Source organism: Cryptotermes secundus, unplaced genomic scaffold (genome assembly GCF_002891405.2).
Source record: "Cryptotermes secundus unplaced genomic scaffold, Csec_1.0 scaffold73, whole genome shotgun sequence".
Taxonomy (NCBI): Eukaryota; Metazoa; Arthropoda; class Insecta; order Blattodea; family Kalotermitidae; genus Cryptotermes; species Cryptotermes secundus.
Window position 1 is genome coordinate 2,562,276 of NW_019738871.1, and position 21,952 is coordinate 2,584,227.

The following is a 21,952-nucleotide window of genomic DNA, read 5'->3' on the forward strand; positions in this document are numbered from 1 at the left end:
GGCAGTGTATAAGAATAATATATAAGAATTCAGTTCGTACCTCACAGGAAACAGATCCGAACCCACGATCCCGGCTTCCGAGCGAGCGAAGACAGTGCATGCCTTAGACCGCTCGGCTACCGTGACCGGCAGTGTATAAGAATAATATATAAGAATTCAGTTCGTACCTCACAGGAAACAGATCCGAACCCACGATCCCGGCTTCCGAGCGAGCGAAGACAGTGCATGCATTAGACCGCTCGGCTACCTTGACCAGCTTGTATTTACTTACGGATGGTTTATTTAACGCTGTCAGTAGCGCAGACTGCGTAACATTGGGTAGTAGGACGAGTTATGAATTAGGAAAAGATTTGGAAGGAAGCGGTCATGGTGTAATTTAAGGTACTATCCAGGGTTTGCCTGGAGGGACCGAGAAGAATTACGAAAGCCCTCTGTCACGATAGCATGTGTTCTGGCCAAGATTCGAACGCGGTATCTCCCAAGTACAAGGCAGAAGCGTTACCGCATAGGTCAGTTTCATGATGTAATTTTAAATTATGTATTGAGTACACGTATTACGCGTCATTGCCGCGACTTTCCTACTAACGTTTGCTTTCACAGACATATACGTAGTATGTTTGTATGCATGTATGTCTATGTTTGTATGTATGTATAAGAGACTGCAGTGAAACTAGAATGAAATGTATGCGTTCAGAATCACACATGCAGACAAATTTGTCCTTGTGCTTAATTAATTATCTCGCCCTTAGGGCGTATGGGGAAGTGCGGATATATATCCACGCATTCTTAACCTCAGCACTAGATGAAGACAGATCGTGAGCTTCGCGCCTGGCCGCTGTGCCCCCGAGGAAAGTGTCCCGCGCGCTGTATAGAAGTCTGGGTGGTCCGTGGAGCCGGTACAAGGGAGTAGAGGTACAGCTCCATGCGTTCTTAACCTCGGAGCTTCATGGAGGCGAGCGGTGTGCTTGACGCTCCGGCCGTATTATCACAGGGAAAGAGTCTCATCAGTCTGGACGCTGTGATTCTACGGTCATGAAACTACGCACTGTAGCTACCGACCGAGCGAACCACGTATTCAGAGAATGAAGACAGTACGTCGACAATTAAGACGTGACACGTTTCCTTCTGAACAGCAAGTTTGAAATTTCAGATCGATAACCAGTCCAGTGAAAGCTGTACTCCCCTACATTATCTTCGCCAATTATAAGCGAGACGCGCTCTCCTGTCCCCAAGGCATGTTCTAGTCAACTGCAAGGGGGGGGGGGGCAATATCACGTGACTGCTTTTCATCTTAAACAATTTGCAGGAATACTTTCATCCATCCATAGTTACACTGCAACATGAAGTTCGCTTTCTTTTCGAGAAATTGTTTTAGAAACTAATGCTTGTATACTATCTGACCATTGATGCGATGCACACTTCAAAACTAGGTTAGCTTTAAAGGTCAGATTTCCGAAGCGGATATATTCTTCGGAACAAATAACAGGCTTAAGAATTCAAGGTAAGTGATTTCACTTTAAAACAATTTGCCATAAGAAGACTGGAGAAAGTTGCATAATCTGGAACGTCATGCTTTGTACCCTTCATCAGGCATCTGAAAGGTTATAATGCTGTGTAGTTCAGTGCGAGTTCGACGTTTCGGAGGAACGTATCGCCTCCATATTCAAGGTCTAAGAGTAAACAATGCAGAAAACCAGCAAGACCAACGAGTTAAGTCTGCCGCCCGCTCTGTCGGTTATAAGGATTACTGTCGTCTGAGTTATAGCGCCGTGTAGTCTGCTAGCTACTTACAAACGTTAAATTAAAAAAAAATGCTTAGTGGGGGGTGGAGTCCAACTGGGTCTACTCGCCACGGCGGCCACTGATTGGCCTATTGTAGCCTGCCCCGGGTGATTATGATGATGGAGAATTTGGTGGAATGAAGATAGGCAGGGGAAACCGAAGTACTCGGAGAAAACCCGCCCCAGCGCCACTTTGTCCACCACTAATCCTACTTGACCAGACCCGGGATCAAACCCGGGCCGCCGCGACTAACCGCTTGAGCTATGGCGCGGCCAACTTACAAACGTTAGGGAGCAACTTGTTGCCTCCGAAACACTGAGACGTCACATACTGAAAGACAGCAATCGCCATGCCAGCCTCTAACGTTCCATTCGTAACAAAATGTTTGTATCACATTCTGTAACGCCGATCACGGTGGCCGCGCGGTCTAGGACATGAACGGTCTTCGCTCGCTCGAACATTTGGATCGTGGGTTCTAATCCCAGTAAAGGCATGGATGTCTGTGTGTGCGTTTATTCTGTGTTTATGTTGTCCTGTGTGTAGGCAGCGGCCTTGCGACGGGCTGATCACTCGTCCAAGCAGTCCTACCGTCTGTGAAAAAAGATCACGAAACTGAAGAAGAGGCCAGGGGCCCAAAAAAGAGCTGTAGGGCCATTGATGAATAAATAAAATTCTGTGGAATTATTTTCTGTAAGAATTTTAATAATCGTGAGAAACTAGTGAATATGGTAATTTGTTTTTATATGACGTAATAATTGACCAATTAAATATAAACCTACCGAGTGTCGTAGTTTGTGCCTGTTTCCTATTTACCGTCATATACTGACAGAGGCTTACCGTGGTTTTCGTAAGTACCTACAGCCACAACGCCTGTCTTTCAGATCCTTCTCAAATACCTTCGAAAGTAATTTTACAATTGGAAGCTACCCACTTTATGTATTTAAGAAAGAATCGCTAATTAAACTAAAAAAAAATATGCATAAGGCAGGCCTGTGTAAATAAACATTTATATATATAAAGCCATAGTTTGATATTTTTTCACAAACGACGAATCGTACTGAAATATGATAGGCCTATTTGTTTACTTGTCGGTCACGGTAGCCGAGCGGTGTAAGGCATGTACTGTCTTCGCTCGCTTTGAAACCGGGATCGTGAGTTCGAATCCCACAAAGGAATGGATGTTTCGTGTGTCTGTTTATTTTGTGTTTGTGTTGTCCTATGTTCAAGTAGAGGGCTTGCGACGAGCTCATCACCCGACCAAGGAGTCCTGCCGTCTGTAAAATGATCATGAAACTGAGAAATCAGCCCTATTGCTCCAAAGTGGGTGCAAGAGGAGAGAAAAAATTTGTTTCTTTACATCTGTTCTCTGAGTTATACCTAAGACACTTTTACTCGGAGAATGCTACCTTCTGGTATTTGACGTTGTAGTCAGGTAAAATGTAGCCGACATACTGCCTCCATCTTCAGGGACGAATTAAGCCAGGAAGAAAGAGGAAGAAGCAAGCAGATTACGCTGAATACACTTCCTGTTTGCTTGTTATAAGTTTTTTGCTTACCATATCTTCTGCAAAGGTTACTGAACTACCAGACTACATGGTGTCACATCCCACAAGGTAGAAACTCATAGTTACCGCTGTGTGAACCTCAAGTCCAGCCTTCTCACTGAGGTTTCAACAATGCACATGGGTCCAGCCTAACAGACCGAACAGCATTTAGACCAGAATGTTATGGGACCCGACTCTTCATACGCCTGAAGAATCATTTGGACCCCTCTAGTTCGGGTATGCGGTAGCGTTGTTGGTTGAGGTACTATGCACAAGCCGGAAGGCCGCGGGTTCGAGTTCGAGGTGGATTTATTCAATTTATCTAATCCTTCCAGCTGCACTATGGCCCTGGGATTGACCAAGCCTCTAACAGAAACGAGTACCAGGAATCTTCCTGGGGGGTAAAGGGTGGCCGGCGCGTAAGACTGACAACCATACCGCCATCTGTGAGCCGATTGTCTAGGAAATGTGGGAGCCTCGACGTCTCACAACCCTATCGGCTTTCAAGGCCTGTTACAAGGATAGCGTTACCTTTTTTGATTCCTCTAGTTACCTCGTAGCCATTTTAATATATACCCTTTCTTGCCTACATCCACGGAACAGTTACACTTCTGTGAAAATATAAACTTAACTCATGACCAGGGCCCGGATTTTGATGACCTGAAAATATTTAAAAAAAATACCTATAAAATGACCGAAAAAATCCAGAAAAATTACCTAAAATATGACACAATAATGTAATATGCAGGGCCCGGATTTTGATGACCTGAAAATATTCAAAAAATGACCGAAAAAATCCAGAAAAATGACCTAAAGGAGAAAAGAAAGAACACTTCGCTTCCATGTTATTCACATTTCAGAAAACATATGAAGAAAAATTCCCTAAATGGCCAAAAATACCCTTAAAAGTCCAAAAATTTACCAATAAATTACCCCCAAAATGAAAAAATGACCTTAAACCTAAAAATGTCAAAAAAAATACCTATAAAATTTACATTTCTGTAAGCAGCAGCTCATATCCGAGATGTATATGTTTAAGAGCATCGCATAGGATACAAGGAAGAAAAGATGACATGTCATCAAAATCCGGGCCCTACTCATGACAATACAGTTAAAATCAAATATAGACTATCACCGTCTTGGTCACGTGGCACGTTAAGTGCTGTTCTTCAGTTCTTGAAATAATCGGTAACGGGGTTCTGTAAGAAGCAGTTCTCATGCAGCACAGGAATGTTCGTGACTATTATGAAGTTTTGCGACATCTCATGCGAACCGACCCCAGAACATGATGCGAAATTATTTGCTATTTTCAAACTTCATATATATTTCCACAGTACACAGACATGCACTAGCAGGAAAATCGTCTATGCAGTTATTACTAATTATATACAGTAACTTAGCTACGTGTTTCAGTCTTCTTGGCCGTCATGAGGATGCAATACAACAATAGTAGCAAAATTGTGCTTAACAACGCTATAGAGACGTATGGGGGAGTGAAGGTATAGCTCCACCATTCTTGACTTCGGCACTAGGCTGAAGTTAGTGGTCAGATTCACGCGCCGGTCGCTTCATCGCCGGGGAAACAGCCCCCAGTACCCATTGGATATGAGGTCGGTTGGGTCTGGATCTTATGGAGAAGAGAAGCGAGGAAGAGCAGAAGTCTCAGCCGGGATATCCCGTCTTAGGACTTGTATTCGAACCCAAGACCTACCGAATAGGAAGAGTGACAGCCGCTCGACCGTGACAGCGAACTCAGCATAATGGGTTCCGCATGCTACCTTTCGGCCTGTGCAGGGAATACTGCTATGCGTGAGAAGAGGACCGGAGGATGGGGTGGCTGGTATCCATTTCATTAAAGCAGTGCCCGAAATGCGAAGAGCAAACAGTCCTCTCTGTCTTTGCCGGTAATGAAACCGCGGTCGTCCAGCCCGTGACTAGTAATGTTATGACTGGGCAATTCCCCTTCACGTTCTAGAAGATGAGATAATAATTAAGCTCATTTCGCAGACTATTGTAACCCTCTGTTCACTCATGACGTGACAATTACCTCCGGTCATCACATTGACTTCTAGAACCTGCAACTGAAACATTGTATTTACATGCTGGATTCCCATCTCAGTTTCACAGAATACAATGGAGGCCACTTGTAGATCTCTCTGTGATCTTACCGACAGTATCATCGCGAGTTGATGACGGGCGAACAGCTCTGATTTAGCTCCTCTTACGTGATTAAGTCTCATTTGAATGACGGGTCCTGTAATTTTCTGTTCCTTCAGGCGCAGCTGCAGGCGTTGAGGCAATGGAGTAAGTGATTGTGCGCAGGCGCTAGAAGTCAGAGAACTTGACGCGACGAAAAGAAATTGAATAGTTTATTCTAAACAGTACAAGGTGATGAGTTACCAGTTCAGTTTCTGAAAGAATACTCATGAAATACCAGCTTTATACGCACATACGTGGGCACCCCCAGAATAACGCGCGAATGCAAAGATTTGTTTCCATTCAACTCGGCAAGAACACAGGCATGCCACTAAGATACCACCGAGCAGGCTGGTGTACCTATGGCGCTCTGGATTTCTGTTCGGAATGTCCTTGGTTCAGAATTCTACGGCTATCCTGGCTATGTTTTTCGTGTTCTTCCTCGGTCCCTCCAGGCAAATTCCGGGATGTTACTTCAGTTAGGCCACGAAAACTTTCCAAATACTGTCAGCGGACTACATGGCGTTGTATCCCAGAACACGGTACTTTTCATAACCACCGCTGGGAGAACCTCAAATCCTATATAAATGTGATAAGTTTTGTGTTTGGCTTCCATGGAAACGACATAACGACAGAGAGTGACCCGCGTAGGCTAATGGCGCATATATATAGTTACAAAATATTATTATTGCTATTATATCTTATTTTATTCTAAAACTGCTCTCTCTCGGTTCACGTAAACGGGGCAGGGGGGACATCATGTAGTCCGTTGAAAGTCTAGCTGTATTATATCCCGGAATATGGAAGTCCTCATAACCACCGCTGTGAGAAACTCGAATTCTTCATTTGTTATTTTGTTCTATGATAAAGCCGAACAGGTTGGTCTAGCGGTAACGCTCTATAGACTATTCAGGTGGCGTTCGTTTCGCCCGGGACACCGGCTACCCTAGTTAGTTAGTTCGTTAGTTATTGGAGAGGGTGGGTTTCCCCATGCATGAGACCTGTATTGGTCCCTCTGTGATTTCTACCAGTCTCTATATCCTACCGGTACTGATGCTTGCCATCAGTCCCGCCCAGCCAGCGAGACCGGCTCTACTAGCTGAGAGGTATCTGTAATGCTTCCCCCATCTACCAGAGGTATTAGAGATTGCTGTTGGGCGGGAAACGTCCGTAATTTGGCTCAGTGACCTCCTTTGGAGATATGAGGTTCTTTTACGTGCCGTAAAGCTACGACACGGGACCCACGGCTTAAAGTCCCTCCCTTGTTGTTGTTCCCTGAATTTTTCCGCCCTTAAAAATTCGACGACCTCCGCCGGGTATTTGAACCCGCGTACTACGAGTCATGAGGTGGGAACGTTACCTCTAGACTATGGAGGCCGCTGCCGGCTACCCTAACTGGGGGTGGAAAGCTAAAAGAATCCCCGCCTTTGTGTGCTAAGCACTGTGTAGCATGCCTACACGGCTGTAAGTTGCCGACAAACAGGGAACAGGGGGCTCGTCCTGTCCCGGAGAAACCTCTGCTTCTGGCCACGCCGTGTCAAGCAGATCTGTGCTTTGTGTTGCAGTTTACAATGAGCAGCCGGAACAAGACAGCTTGAACGACCCGAACTCCGGGCCTGAGCCGGCCACCACGCCGGCGGAAGTGAACCCGCCCGGCAAGCACCGGAACCACAGCCGCCCCAAACTGCGGAGTGGCCGCGCACTCTTGGGCATCCTGACGTCGGGCAGGAGCTCGGCCCTCGACATGCTAGAGCACACTGAGCCCTTGTGAGTCCTGCGATACAGTTCTTTGCTTTGCAGAGATCATTATCACTACTATATCTTGCATATATTCACTCTACACCCTCCTTGGAGGGGTTGAACAAATTTAAAAGGTATTAAAAGTTCGACGCTTCAGAGTCTATTGTATCACAACGTCTTGTGTTGCCTGCATGTACTTCAAAGGTAAAGTGGCCATTCGTCCCCGGTTTTCGGTGACAGTCCCCGAAAGAAGACTTGTTTTCCCGACTGATTTTGTCCTTCATTTGTTATATANAAAGCTAAAAGAATCCCCGCCTTTGTGTGCTAAGCACTGTGTAGCATGCCTACACGGCTGTAAGTTGCCGACAAACAGGGAACAGGGGGCTCGTCCTGTCCCGGAGAAACCTCTGCTTCTGGCCACGCCGTGTCAAGCAGATCTGTGCTTTGTGTTGCAGTTTACAATGAGCAGCCGGAACAAGACAGCTTGAACGACCCGAACTCCGGGCCTGAGCCGGCCACCACGCCGGCGGAAGTGAACCCGCCCGGCAAGCACCGGAACCACAGCCGCCCCAAACTGCGGAGTGGCCGCGCACTCTTGGGCATCCTGACGTCGGGCAGGAGCTCGGCCCTCGACATGCTAGAGCACACTGAGCCCTTGTGAGTCCTGCGATACAGTTCTTTGCTTTGCAGAGATCATTATCACTACTATATCTTGCATATATTCACTCTACACCCTCCTTGGAGGGGTTGAACAAATTTAAAAGGTATTAAAAGTTCGACGCTTCAGAGTCTATTGTATCACAACGTCTTGTGTTGCCTGCATGTACTTCAAAGGTAAAGTGGCCATTCGTCCCCGGTTTTCGGTGACAGTCCCCGAAAGAAGACTTGTTTTCCCGACTGATTTTGTCCTTCATTTGTTATATAAATTAATGGCATTTTAAAATCAGGGAACCGGGATAGCTTAGTCGGTATAGCGACGGGCTACGGTGTAGCCAATTAATTGAGGTTTACTACAAAGGAGCCGAACCGCTGAATGCTTGAAACACAGCGAGCTATGTAGGAGACCATGAAGGCTTAAAAGAACTAACTCCGTGGCCTGTAGTTCGCAAGCGAACTCTACCGACCGAGCGACTGCCGCTTGTCGGCGAAGTTAGTGCCAACTTTAGCGGATAGAGGGTGTCGCGTGGTCAGCGCAACGGATTCCCACAGCCGTTAATTTAGGGTTTCTAGACCGGAGCCGCTACTTTTCCATTCAAGTAGCTCCTCACGATGCTGAGTGGACCCCGTTTCACACCTACTACTTCTCAGAAAATCTGGTAGCGCCGGGAATCGAACCCGGGACCTCAGGATATGTAGCCAGGAACTCTAACCACTAGACCACAGAGGCGGTCCGTGGTCTCATCTAAGATAAAAGAAAAAGCAATCCCTGTAACAGACCATGGAGGCCCATAGGTTTGTGAGATGTCGAGACTCCAACATTTTCTAGACAATAGGTTCACAGATGGCGGTGAGCCGTCAGCCCTACACTAGGAAAGATAGAATGTTAAACACGAGAGCGATAACAGGTTACCTTGACAGACCACAAAGGGACAGGCCTGCCCTGATCGAGGATAGGTGCCGGTCGAAACAATTTTTGAAAGAAGACATTGAAACATAATTCTGAGTACGATCTCTCAAAACTAGATGCAAGATAGCACTGAGTTTCAGATGACCGGCGCTGGGTACCATGGAAGAGGAAGGGGATGGTAAGGGTGAAAGAGGCAGGGGGAACACATGCGCACTGGGATCGTAGCACTAACCACGGACACGCCAGAAAAGGAAGTTCTCATGACCGCGACTAAACCAACGGCACAACTTTACGTCGAGATGTTATATACAGGGTGATTTGACTTTGACATGATTTTTGTTACAGCTGCCACTTGTGGATCCTCCTCAGCTCTCTGTATGGGAAGCTGGTGGTGGTCCTGATGCTGGCCTTCTGCATCACGGAAGTCATGGACAACTCCATCAAGTTGCTTAGCCTTCAGGTATGAAGAACAGTGACGCCTTTAACAGTTGACAGTTCATTGCTGTACGACTGTATTGAACAGCGTCAACTGTTAACGGCGTTTCTCTTCTTGTCTTCAACTCACAAGTTTTTTTATAAGATTCTTACTTTTGTTTTTCGGTCTTGGATTCAGGAATTTTGGCCCAAGCCGAATATCATAAAAAGTTGTCCCTGATCGTAACTAATTAAACACTGCGTCATGACAGTGGAGGTATAGCTCCATCATTCTTGACCTCGACACTAGATGGAGGTGAGTGGTTAGCTTTTCCCCAAAGAAAGAGCCCCCGGTTCTCATTGGACAGAAGGCTGAATGGGTGCCAGAGCCGGTTTGGACGACATGAGGAAAAATTCTTGCCCTTACCAGGACTCGAACTCCGACCCCTCGGCCGTCCCGCCCGGAACCAGTCGCCATGCCGACTGCGCTATCCCGACTCTCCGATAAAATATCGTATAAACACAGATCTCCATATTCACCGCCGTGAGAATCACCATCTGTTTAACGATGCTGTTAACAATTCAGACTCCGCGGCGTCAAATGACCGGATAATTGGTGAATAAGGAAATGAAGGAGGGTGTGAAAGGAAGAAGCAGCGGCCTGATTTGAGGTAGTGTCACCATTTGCCTGTAAAGACTGAGCAAAAGCACGATAAACCTCAGTAAGGATAGTTGGCGGCCCGGACAAGATTCCAACCGGACATCTCCCGAATACAAGTCGGAAGCGCTGAGCCAGGTTGCTCGGTTCAAAGCAGCATAACCCGCATACACTGAACAGGTTCATGGTAGGAGCCAGTCATGGCGAGCATCAGGTGTGACCTCAACTGTACGCAGCTCAGCCCTTCTCCAGAAGGGCATAGTTCCTAACCAACTCAGGGAATTCCCAGCAGGTTATGAAACCCGAAAGTTCATTACCGCGTTCACAAGAGCCCACCACTGTTCCCTATCTTCAGCCATATGAGTCAAATCCACAGCCTCCCACTCTCTTTCTGTAAGATCTGTTTTAATATTATCCTCCCCGCTTTGCTTAGGTCTTCAAACTAATGTTTTCCCTTCTTGTTTTCCGACAAAAAATTTGTATACACTTTACGTGTCCCATGCATTCTATATGCATCGCCTTATCATCTTATTGTTCAACATCCCTTGCCAATTTCAACCCAATATTTCGCAAGCAGTAAAAATTATGAAGCTCCTTGTGTAAGTTTTCGAAAAACTTTAGAACAAAGAACTAAATGCAATACGGTGTAGCAACTACGTATCGTATGCGCCCATTGCTAGGCAACGGTCCGGTAAACACATTCCCGCGGCAACGACTAACACAGGAAGACTGGACGCACACAAAAGCCGGTTTCGAAGCTGTGTATAACAGAACAATCTCTCGCCCCTGCCGGGAATCGACTCAGGCCATCCAGCCAGTATCCTGTTCGCAATACCGACTGAACTAGCGTGGCTCCCACAGCATTCCACGGCCACAGTTTAGCGGCGGTGTATAGATAATTGGGTTATCTATAAAGAAGGGTATTACGGTGTTTTAACGTTGTAATACAAATCACTAAAACTATAATTTTGCCTGTAGTTTTGTATGGGTGTGAAGCTTTTTTTCTGACATTAAGGGAGGAACATAGACTGAGGGTGTTTGAGAACAGGGTGTTAAGGAGAATATTTGGACCTAAGAGGGATGAAGTGACAGGAGGTTGGAGAAAACTGCATAATGAGGAGCTTCATAACTTGTACTCTTCTCCAAGTATAATTAGAATGATCAAGTCTAGGAGGATGAGGGGGGCAGGGAATGTAGCACGAATGGGGAAGACGAGGAATGCATACAGGATATTGGTGGGAAAGCCAGAAGGAAAGAGACCACTGGGAAGACCAAGGTGCAGGTGGGTGTACAATATTAAAATGGATCTTAGAGAGATTGGATGGGATGGATCTGGCTCAGGATATGCACCAGTGGAGGGCTCTTATGAACACGGTAATGAACCTTAGGGTTCCATAAAATGCTGGGAAGTTCTTGAAAATACGTATCACGCGCAAGGTTAGTGCAGCTACGGCTGGGCACCAAATCTCTCGCGGGCGCAGTACATACTTGCTTTCGGCGGTCTCGGTACTACTGAGATGGATCTGTGTCGCGACCCATGCGCTATCCTGCGGCCGACGCATGAAGGACGACCATAGATTACAAACGGCTGCCCCACCTACCGATGACAAGATAGAACTACAAGGGCCACAGCACCCACCGACCTCCTGCCCTGTGGTCACTGCAAGATAGCGAGAACCTTGCAAGGGGGACGGAGCAGAAGACAAACTTCACTATACAGTAATAACAAGCATACTCCGTTTGTGTTGGGTATGCTTGTGATTACTGTTTCTATTGCCCAGTGTGGCTTACAGAAAGCTCATTGAGCAGTGTAAGGTTGGAGTCACTTCTGTTGGCATGGACTGTAGTTACTAACTACCATGGATCAGAGTCCTTGAAAAGCCATCAGTCGCTCAGCTACTCCTGAATTTCACAGCATTTTATGGAAGCCAAAGTTTCACTACCGTGTTCACAAGATCTAGCCACTGGCCCCTAGCCTGAGACTGATTAATCCATTCAGTATCATCTTACCCCATTCCTCTCAAGATCTAGCTTAATATTATCCCCTCGCCAAGTGGTCTTTTTCCTTTCAGCGAAGAGTACAAGTTATGAAGTTCCTCATTATGCAGTTTTCTCCAACATCCTGTCACTTCATCTCCCTTACTTCCAAATATTCCCCTCAGTACCATGTTTTTCCCTTAATGTCAGAAACCAAGTTTCACGCTTGTACAAAACTAGACATAATTATAGTTCTGTACATCTTAGTTTGTACGCTTCTGGACAACAGATGAGAAGGTGCTGATCCTCTAAAAGGGGTCTTACAAACACAACTAATACTCTCCAGAAGCTTTGGATGTTTTCTGTTTTCTGTACAGTGTGTATATAAACATTATTGTGAGAAACTCGATCATGTGCCTTGTTGTGTATTCAAACTCTAACAAGCACTGTACCTTTCCAGGGGATATTCCTGATGTACCTGTATGTGGGGAGTATAGCCGTTATCATCTGCATCTACATCTGGGTGCTGATTGACAGCTGTGCCTCGCTGAACTCCCAGAATGAGGTAGCGTCAACACAGCGAGGATCAGCGCCCGGCAATGTCACGACAACAATAGCGGGCAATCGTGACGCCGAGATGGGCGGCTTTCCTCTCACCAGGTTTGGTTCTTTGAAAAGGGCGCACATTTCACGGGCCAAAACCTCGGGCACTAGCTTCTACCTGCGAGTTGGTGCACTGGGTAAGTAACTTTTATTTGTTTGAGCTTTGCTGGTGAATGTGTAACGAAGTATTCTATCGAAGTTCTAGGGAGATATGCAAACCATTCCACACAGTAATGCGTTTCATATCGATTACATACTTGCTGAGGGGAGTTCAGACTATACCGCATCAAATACACGTGACTAGTGCAAACATACATACTAATGGGGCATGTAAGTATTGTATATAAAAAGAAATAACATACAGACACACAAAAATAGCAAACACATATATTAATGATACTTCTTTGCATATTACATATAAAAATAACTGATAAATAAAACAAAACAAGCAATTAATATTAAAGCAAGTATCAAAATTCAAAACCTGTAAAATTTGACAACAATAAGGACCATTAACATGAACGCTGCAAGGGGAGGGTGCTGCACAAAAGGATAAAGAGTTTTGTTCCAAAACAAATGTATATCAATGTGACCGACAAAACCGTAATAACACTGGAATGTTTTAACATGGGGAACTAATGCAGTGTAGTGTTCTCAACAAGTGAACAGTTGCCTGAGGATGGCCAAGTAAGGCCGAAACATGTGGCATTTGATTGTGATTTTATGTTATTTTAAATTAATGAGAGATTGTGAACGGAGTTGCATTAAAGACAGAAGTGAATGTGTGAAGAGAACAATAATGCAATACCATTAGAAAGTAATACATCAGCTTTTGTTTTAACAGGAAAATCAGTGCTTTCATACAGAAAGTACAGGATTCTCAACAACCAATTTCATCCCAGTTATAGGGCATTCCATGAGCAGCCAGACTGAAGCTTATTTTGGTGCAGACTTGCTTCACGTTGACTGGCACTTCAGATAATATAAATATGTTATTTCTATAACTGATCAGTTGGTCCCATGTAATAAGAATGATTCTACTGTATCCTGTTACAGCATTTGGACTTGGAACATTAGTGTTCAACGGCCTTGAGATGGCAATGCATTCCATGATGGAAGGCGCCTGTCTGAATGACGTTGTTTTTGTCCATCCAGTGTTGCATGGCCTCTTCACGTTCTTGCAGATGCATTTCTTGTTTGTTAACTCACAGGTATGACCTACCAGTATCATCATGCTCAGGTATAAACATTGTTACTGTAGGTATAGCATTTCATGGGGACTGTCAGATACATCCAGTCGGACCCCAAAGAAAATAAAGAAATAATGAGGGAACTATAAATTCCAAAAATAAAATCTGTAGAACACTTCGGAAGAAATTCTGAAGAACACGTATACAGGATGAGCTCTGACAGGGATCCTAGTAGGATCTTGAAATATCATTCAAAAGGAAGAATTCTGGGAATGGTTCTGAAATGACACAAGGACTATGATGAGCTCTGTCTTCTGGGCTATAACACCATGCAGTCCGCTGAAAGTCAACCAACGTTTCGGAACAACACACTGCCTTCTTCTTCAGGATCAAAGAATAAGCCATGCTACACGTAGATATCAGCATGAAGCAGGTAGCAAGCAGAGCTCTGCTTTGATCCCAAAGATGGAGGCAACACGTTCCTCTGAAATGTCAGCTGACTTTCAACAGACTACACTGTATTATATCCCAGAAGACAGAACTCTTCATAACCACTGCTGCAAGAACCTCAAATCCTATAGGATTCTGTTTTGATATCTGTAACAGATCTAATGTAAAGAATGGCGATTAAAAATTCTCGAATACTGGTTCTATGTGAGGAATTGTAATCATTTAAAAGCAGATTTGTCCTATTTGTTGAGGGCTGGCTCAATCATATGCCTGCCTGAGACAGCGGTTACTGGTAGATGATCAAAAACCGTGGGACGGTTTACCTAGTACTAGCAACACAAACATGTTCCTTATGGAGTAAAAATAATGGTAAAGTTGTTACTGGCGTTAGGAACCACACCATGAAGATGTATGGGGAAATTCACCAGCAATAGATACAGGTGGTCAGCTTTACACTTTGGGAAAGAACTGGGTGGACTGCAGAGTCAGTGGGAATGTAGTGGGGAAAAGAAAAACTGTGCCTCTGCTTAAGAATTGAATCTGGTTGTCCAGCCTATGGTCTAGTCAAGTGTATTTTATTTAATTATTTTAGAGCAGATTATGATTATTAAGTACATACTTCTGGAGAAACATGATTCTGGCATCAGTTTTATAAAGCTGGTCATTTAATAATGCTGTCAGTATCAAGACAGTTACTTCATTTGCACTGTTATTTTAGTGCCTGAGTGACCCATGTACAGCGTGTCATATTGTCAGTTTTTAACCCACTATTTATCATGGTACAGTTCTACATTTTTATTGAGTACTAGTCAGACCCTTCTACAGTCTATCAAATACATAATTTTGTTTACTCTCACACCTCGTTTAATAATTGACATTTTAATTCCAGTTTATTCAGGTGCAAATAGCCACATGCACGCACAAACACACACGCACACAAAACCCCCCACAATGCAGTTTCCTCAATTTGTGCTGCTCCATTCAGTAACATGTGTTCAACTCAGGCTGATAACAATTCTCAGAAACTGCAGTTGCATTGTGATTGCCAGTTTCCTTGTTGTGCCCTCACCCTTACGGTACTGTATACTTTAGTGTCCTATTTACATACCATTGTTATGCACATTTAATGTAAAAAGGACTTTAGAGTCTAGTAACATTTTATGGGTCAAGTTCCATTACTCTGCCTTCAGACTCCTGAAGCCAGAAATGCAAATTTTTACATTTATAATACTCTTGACACTGTCCCTGCTTATGCTGCCTCAATATGTTCTAGGTGCTTGTGGAGAGATTTGGCCTTGCAGCTCGATTTGGTTTCATGCACCTTGCAGCAACCAACTTGGCGCTGTGGGTCCGTCTCATTGTGTGGGAGAGTGGAAATGAGTGGACTTACTTTGTTCACCTGTCTCAAAGCAATGGCATAACAACGGGAGTCTCTAACAACATTCCAACACCATTACAGCTGAGGGGCTTCCCCCGTTCTATGGTGGCCAGGCACCAGCGAGATCTCTTCTTCAGTAAGCCTCGATTTAGTAGTTTCAAGTCCAGTATAGGTTTGAGAGTATTGGAGGACAGGCACATCATGTATCAAGATTTACTTCTTACCTACCAACGAGAGCTCGTTGCTGGCCATTCTTTCTAATTCCTTCTATGGCCACTGATGAAGACCAGCTTTGTCAGAAGGTGCATCCAGAGCCAAATCTAGAGCAATCTGGACATACCATAACAGATCCAACGTACACTCAAGTTTTGGTGCTGTGGTTAGGGACTGAAACAGAGGCAGTCTCCAAAATGTACAGAATTTTGGGATTTAATTCTGTTAGTTTGTTATTTAATGAGGCTGTTAATATTGAGATGATATAGCATTATTTTTTTTTTATTTCATGTCTTATGTCTGACAGTGAACCTGCAACCTTCCGGCTTGTAGCATAGTGCCTCAACCCACTATGCTACCACATGCCCCCCAATCCTTCCAGCCGCACTAAGGCCCTGGGGTCGACTCAGCCTCTAAGAGAAATGAGCATCAAGAATCTTCTAGGGGTAATGGGCAGCCAGGGCACAAGGCTGACAGCCAATTGTCTAGAAAATGTTTGAGCCTCAACATCTCACAACCCTATGGTCCTCCATGGCCTGTTACAGGGATACTTTTACCTTTACCTTTTTACCAGACACTGACCAAAGCCCTATCAGTTGCCACAATAATCGCAATATTTACATTTGCTCACATTATTACCAGCCAATGCAATTCAGTCAAATCATGACCTGGATCACTGAATTTCAGTTTCTGAGAGGTGCAAAGTTGTTCCCTAATGCCACCAAGCCTGGAGCCCATTAGGCTCATATTCAGCTGACACTAAGAATTTTATTCCTTGAGGTAAAATGTCTGAAGCATGAAACCAACCACTGATCTCCATTCAGTGTTGGAATTATCCATGGAACTTTTACCTCCATGCCATGAAACTTGGGCATTTCCACTTTACACACAAGTATTATGATATGTCAGTGATACTGCCTCCTCTTTATGTATGTAGTTATGTGAATACAATTTCAAGCTCTCGTGGCACATGATCGGCTGTGTCAGTATGAAATGAACTTCCAACTTCTGGAGACCAACTATGGCTCCATGAATAGGGACTGACCGATCCCTGAAGATGCATTTCATACTGACAAAGCTTATTGCATTAAGACTTCTATGAGATACGGAATGCGAATGTTGCAGGCACCAATGCATCACTGCACTACAGCTATCGACCGATATCGGAATCCCACATATCTCAGGTCGTAGCACTGCACGAGTGCCTCAACACCAACTCTCTGGGTCAGCTCTGGACCTCTTCAATGCCATTTCTGTACCCATTCATTGTACAGTTCAGGTAAGCATCCGGGTCTAAAAGCTGCTGCACAGAACATCATCATGTTTAAACAAGTTAGGAAATATACACAGTAATATTTATTGTATTGTTCCATTCATATTTTCACACTGTAACTGCTTATTTCCTTTTATAAATATGCAGAGGACACAAACGTTAGCAAAATCGTTCTGATCCAGCATCAAATTTCCTGAAAATACTTCCTAGCAGTTCTCAAGTTCTTATACTGTGCATACACAGGACAGTGAAGCTAAAAGGTGCAAAGATACTGGGTTTTTGGACTTTGTCCATCGTCCGGATTCTAAATAACTAAGAAAAAACGTTTCAGAAACTGGATCTGTTTCCGTCCTCAGATGAGGGAAGACACCTACTCTGTTGGGTCCCTTAGAAAGAGCTAGCCTCAATCACTGGACCTATGTAGGTGTCTTCCCTCACCTTGGGATGGAAACAGATCCAGTTTCCGAAACGTGTTTTTTCTTAGTTATTTAGAATCCAGATGATGGACAAAGTCCGAAAACCCAGTATCTATGTGTGTTATACACCATCGTCAGAACCCTATAGTATCTAACAGGTGCAAGTCTGCAATATTTTGTTGTGAATATGCCCAAATAATACAGGTACACCTCACTGTACAAAGCTAATTTGTTCCATGAAAACTGAAAATTCACGAATAAAAAATTAAATTCCCATTACTATACATGCAGACGTTACCAAATCCATGGATATAAGTTGTTTGCTGCATTGAAAATAAAGTCTGTTAAGTAAAAAACAGGTACAAATTAACATGCTTCATTGTAGCGAAAATTTATAAATCGAGTGTTCACAAAATGAGGGTTGTCTGTACCTAATTTCACTAACTGCTTTGTGGTATGTTTCCCCACAGGTGAGACGTGAATTATTGATGTGGCATGCCATATGTTTAGTCATCTGCGGTCATGGTGAACTGTACATTACAATTCCTTGTGCAAACCACATTAATTTACGCGATCATTACATTTCAGCTTAATTGCAGCAGCCGTCACTTTTGTGATGGGTCAGAATGTAGGTAGAGGTCGCATCTTCCTGAAACAGAAGAAACTGACCAACAGTCATTCCAAAGGCTGCTCCATTGCCTCAGCAGGTGATCACAGTGTTCGCAGTACCTGGAGTGTGGACTGCGGTGGTGCCAGCAAAGGTCTCTTTCTAGGTATCCTCTGTCTTGTTGCTGGTATTGTTGTCATCATCATCTTCCTGGTAGTTAAAGAAGATGAGGAATTCCCAGCAGATACCATCTTCTGGCTCACAACTGGAGCTCTGGCAGCCATGCTTGGACTCTGTTGCATCGTGACAAGTGTGGGGCTTGTCCAGATACGAAGGCTGTCCACATCGGGTCAGGAGCCAACTCCGCTCGACACCCTTCTGTCCACTGTCTCCACAACAGGAGTTCAGTTATATACTGTGTTTGGGATAGTGGTAGGAGCCAGTGGACTTAGTATTCACAGTACTACAGACAGTGGGGCTCCCCGCCGCCATGCCATGTTGTTAGCAGTCAGTGTCCTGCAACTCATTCAAACCACAGGGCAGAGTGTCCTGATAACCGAAGCTCTACGGCGTGCTACACTGACACGGCATCAGATGCTCACAAAGCCTGCAAGACAAGTGATCACCTTCTTGCTCTGCAGTAACACCGTCCTGTGGGCATATGACACTTTTGTGACGCAGAGCTGGTTGTCCCAGGAACTTCAACTGCGATTTTTTGGAGTTCTGGGATGGGGAGTAATTTCACGCATTGGTCTTCCACTGCTTGTCTTCTACCGTTTTCACTCCTGTGTCCTTTTACTGGAGATATGGAAGCGCTCCTACAGAACGCCTCTCTTGGATCCGGGAAACTGACGGTGGTGGGAGCAATGGAGACGCCGGCATGGATCCACACACTCAATGAGAGAATTTCCACACGCTTGCATACATCAATTCTCCACTCACACTCCGTCAGCGACAAGAAGGGGAATTATGAAGAGAGTAACACTAGCAGATCATGGAGGTACAGTAAGAGGGTGCAGACCACCGAAATGCCTGTGTCTCCCTGAGTATCCTTATGTCCATGGTTACAGTGCAGAATCAGGTTACTTAGAGCCTCATGCTGATGCCATCAGCTGGATGTATCTTGATAACAGCACTGCAGTGGATCACACAGGACCTATGATCTTAGATTTAGATTATGCACTGCCTCCTCCGAGGAGAAAGAAACATCACCATCATCATGGACAACATCACAGGAGCAATCATGAATGGTCTAGCTCACATAGCTCTTCATGCATAGTCACAGAATGTGTAGATTCAAATGTGTTCCCAACCCAGAATATATTTGAACTATTTCAAAATGCCAGCAGTGGAAATACGCCATTCAGAAAGGTGCCATGGCATCCCAACCTTCATATGCTCAAGTTCTGATGCACATGGCACTTAGATATTTTAATCTTATATTTACAAACAATCAAAAATCTTTTATATAAACCATAAAAAATACTGGAATATACATAAGGAATGAAACACTCGGACTACATTACAGGATTTCTTTGCTCAGAGATTCTCATCTTAATTTGATTAGTTTCGTTCTGGTCCGTCACACTAATAATACTATGAAAAAAGTTAATTAGTTCCATCCAGTGTGACTGGTTAAGATTTTTTTTTTTCTTATTTCAATTATTCATGCCCTTACATGTTTCGGTCTTCAGAGACCAACAACACAAACAAAACAGCAGGCCACAAACACATACAGGACAACATTAAAGAACCCTCTTCTCGCGAACAACAAAGTGGCACACATTCAGCCCCCGTCAAAAGAAATAATAAGGACGCCACGAACCAGCTTGGTTTATGAATTCCAATAGAATCTTAACGAAACATGTAAGGGCATGAATAACTGAAATACGGGGGGGGGAATCCTAACCAGTCACACTGGACGGAACTAATTAACTTTTTCATACTGATCATCTTAATTAACAAACCTGTGATATTTTTTTTACAGTTTATTCTATGTACAGTATATGTGTTCACCTTAAAATTAATTTTCTCTACTTTTATTAAAGTGGATATTTATAACTGTGTGTACACAGCCGGTACACTCACTCTGGGAAGTAGGTTTAGGAGACCAAGTAAACTAACAACTTTACATGTAGGTATGTATATTTTAATGTTATATTTTTTTTACATAAAACATTCTCCAATGTTTGAAAACATGGTGGTGCTTTATTTAAATTCCTATTCACTACATTCATTAAGGGCAATCCCAAATTATAAACATGGCACAGCATAACTATTTCTTATAATTGTGTGTTCAGACCAATCATATGGCATCTGTGCCTTAGAACATGTTTCTGTGACTAGGAGTTACCTACTTGCGGCGACTGCTCCTACAAACTAAGGTACATAATTAACTGATGAGTGTAAGCAGAATAAAGAACAAATCCATTCTCCTCAGGAAACATATAACAAACAAAACAAAAGGCTTCGGTGCTCTATAAGCAGCAACTTTCCACTTAATCTCTGAACTTGGAACTTCCTTATCAGTCTTAATTAAAATGGTATGGTCAGAAGGCCTTCATAACATAAAGTACACAATTAACATTTTGTATTTAAATGAAGAAGAAAAATCTATTAATAATATGTTAATAAAAGACCTGAACACCAACTCACTGAAACACGTAGATAACCTGCAAAGAATGAAGAAAATTGTTTTAGTATTTTGGCCCAACAGCAGCGGAGAATGTTTCATTTGTACGAGCTGAAATACAATGTCCAAAGCATAATTAAGACCACCCCCAGGCCACAGGAAATCAGGACAAACTGCCCACAGCAAGATGTCATGACAAAGATCTAACCAGTTTCACATTCTGACATAAGAGTGTGTGTGTAATCTTTGAATGTCTGATCTCAAAACTTCCCACTTCCCCACGGTTTGGTACAAAAGTGGTCAGTTACCATGTACAGTAAGCACATAGCTGCCCACTACTGACTGTTATATCCACTTATAATCTGGGATAATGAAGGTATCAGTCACTCTTGGAGCTTAGCCCTTCTTGAGAAGCCGGCAATTGTTCAGCTACTCAAGAACTTCCCAGCATTTTACAGAACCTGAAGATTCATTACCATGTTCACAAGAGCCCTCCACTGATCCCTATCCTGAGCCAGATTGATCCAGTCCATACTATCCCACCCTATCTCTCTAAGATCCATTTTAATATTGTCCCCCCCCCCACTTATGTCTTGGTCTACCTACTGGTCATCAATTCTATCCTCTGTTGGGGCATGAACATTCAGAACCAGTGACCTCTTAGTACTATCTACGACGTCCTACCACCAACAAACTCTACCCTCTTAACTGCTGACATCATTCTCTTATGTATGAAAAAACCTGTATCTAATTCATGAGTCTCACTCCCCTTTTCACAGAAAAATAAAGAAGGTATGCTTCATTTATTTGTTACAATTCTGTAGCAGAACCTGCATATCAATATATCTTTCAAACTTTTTTTTTCTGCCCACATCTACTTCATACAAGTATTTATCTAATTGTGCTTATACAGCAAACTCTTAGATTATTCTTTTACATATATTTCTTTCAACTTGTATATTAATATAACTGACATTTCTGGGCCTGGCTGAATGAATGTTGAACAGTGTGGGTGTGTCTATGTAGAATCATCCTCTCATTCATGAAGGTATTTCATTCCACGAAAATTCTTCATAAGGTGAAAATCCATAACTCAAAGATGAAATTCCCATTATATGTAAAATTTGCCAAACTTAGCACATACTGTGTTGTAGTGAGAATGAGTTCATTAAGTGAAAAATAGGTACAAATTACAAAGCAGTCTTCTGGGATTTGGCACCGTGTATAAGTGGTGTTAACCGACGTTTCGGAGGAACGTATCGCCTCCATCTTCAGGGTAGAAGAAAAAGTATAAGAAATCTGCAAGCGACAA

The 21,952-nt window shown here is 43.7% G+C and overlaps 2 protein-coding genes across 6 annotated transcripts in view; one reads left to right on the forward strand and one right to left on the reverse strand.

Moving 5' to 3' along the window:
• LOC111871074 (proton channel OtopLc) overlaps positions 1–19,654 on the forward strand; it is a 104,252-nt gene extending 84,598 nt beyond the window's left edge. For 4 of the 5 annotated variants that reach the window (XM_023863852.2, XM_023863856.2, XM_023863854.2 and 1 more), the window contains 7 exons: positions 7,088–7,289; positions 9,175–9,289; positions 12,339–12,618; positions 13,538–13,692; positions 15,395–15,635; positions 16,838–16,991; positions 17,990–19,654. In XM_023863852.2, the coding sequence (XP_023719620.1) occupies positions 7,088–7,289; positions 9,175–9,289; positions 12,339–12,618; positions 13,538–13,692; positions 15,395–15,635; positions 16,838–16,991; positions 17,990–18,860 (2,018 nt within the window). In that variant the 3' untranslated portion in view covers positions 18,861–19,654. Of the gene's footprint in view, positions 1–7,087; positions 7,290–7,720; positions 7,920–9,174; positions 9,290–12,338; positions 12,619–13,537; positions 13,693–15,394; positions 15,636–16,837; positions 16,992–17,989 lie in introns of those variants that run through there. The other variant, XM_023863855.2, reaches the window with a different exon arrangement.
• A 481-nt stretch (positions 19,655–20,135) lies between these two features.
• Positions 20,136–21,952, reverse strand: part of LOC111871069 (putative protein FAM10A4) — an 81,881-nt gene continuing 80,064 nt past the window's right edge. The window contains exon 7 of the mRNA XM_023863843.2: positions 20,136–20,680. The gene's annotated coding sequence lies outside the window, so the exon portion shown is untranslated. The remainder of the gene's footprint in view (positions 20,681–21,952) is intronic.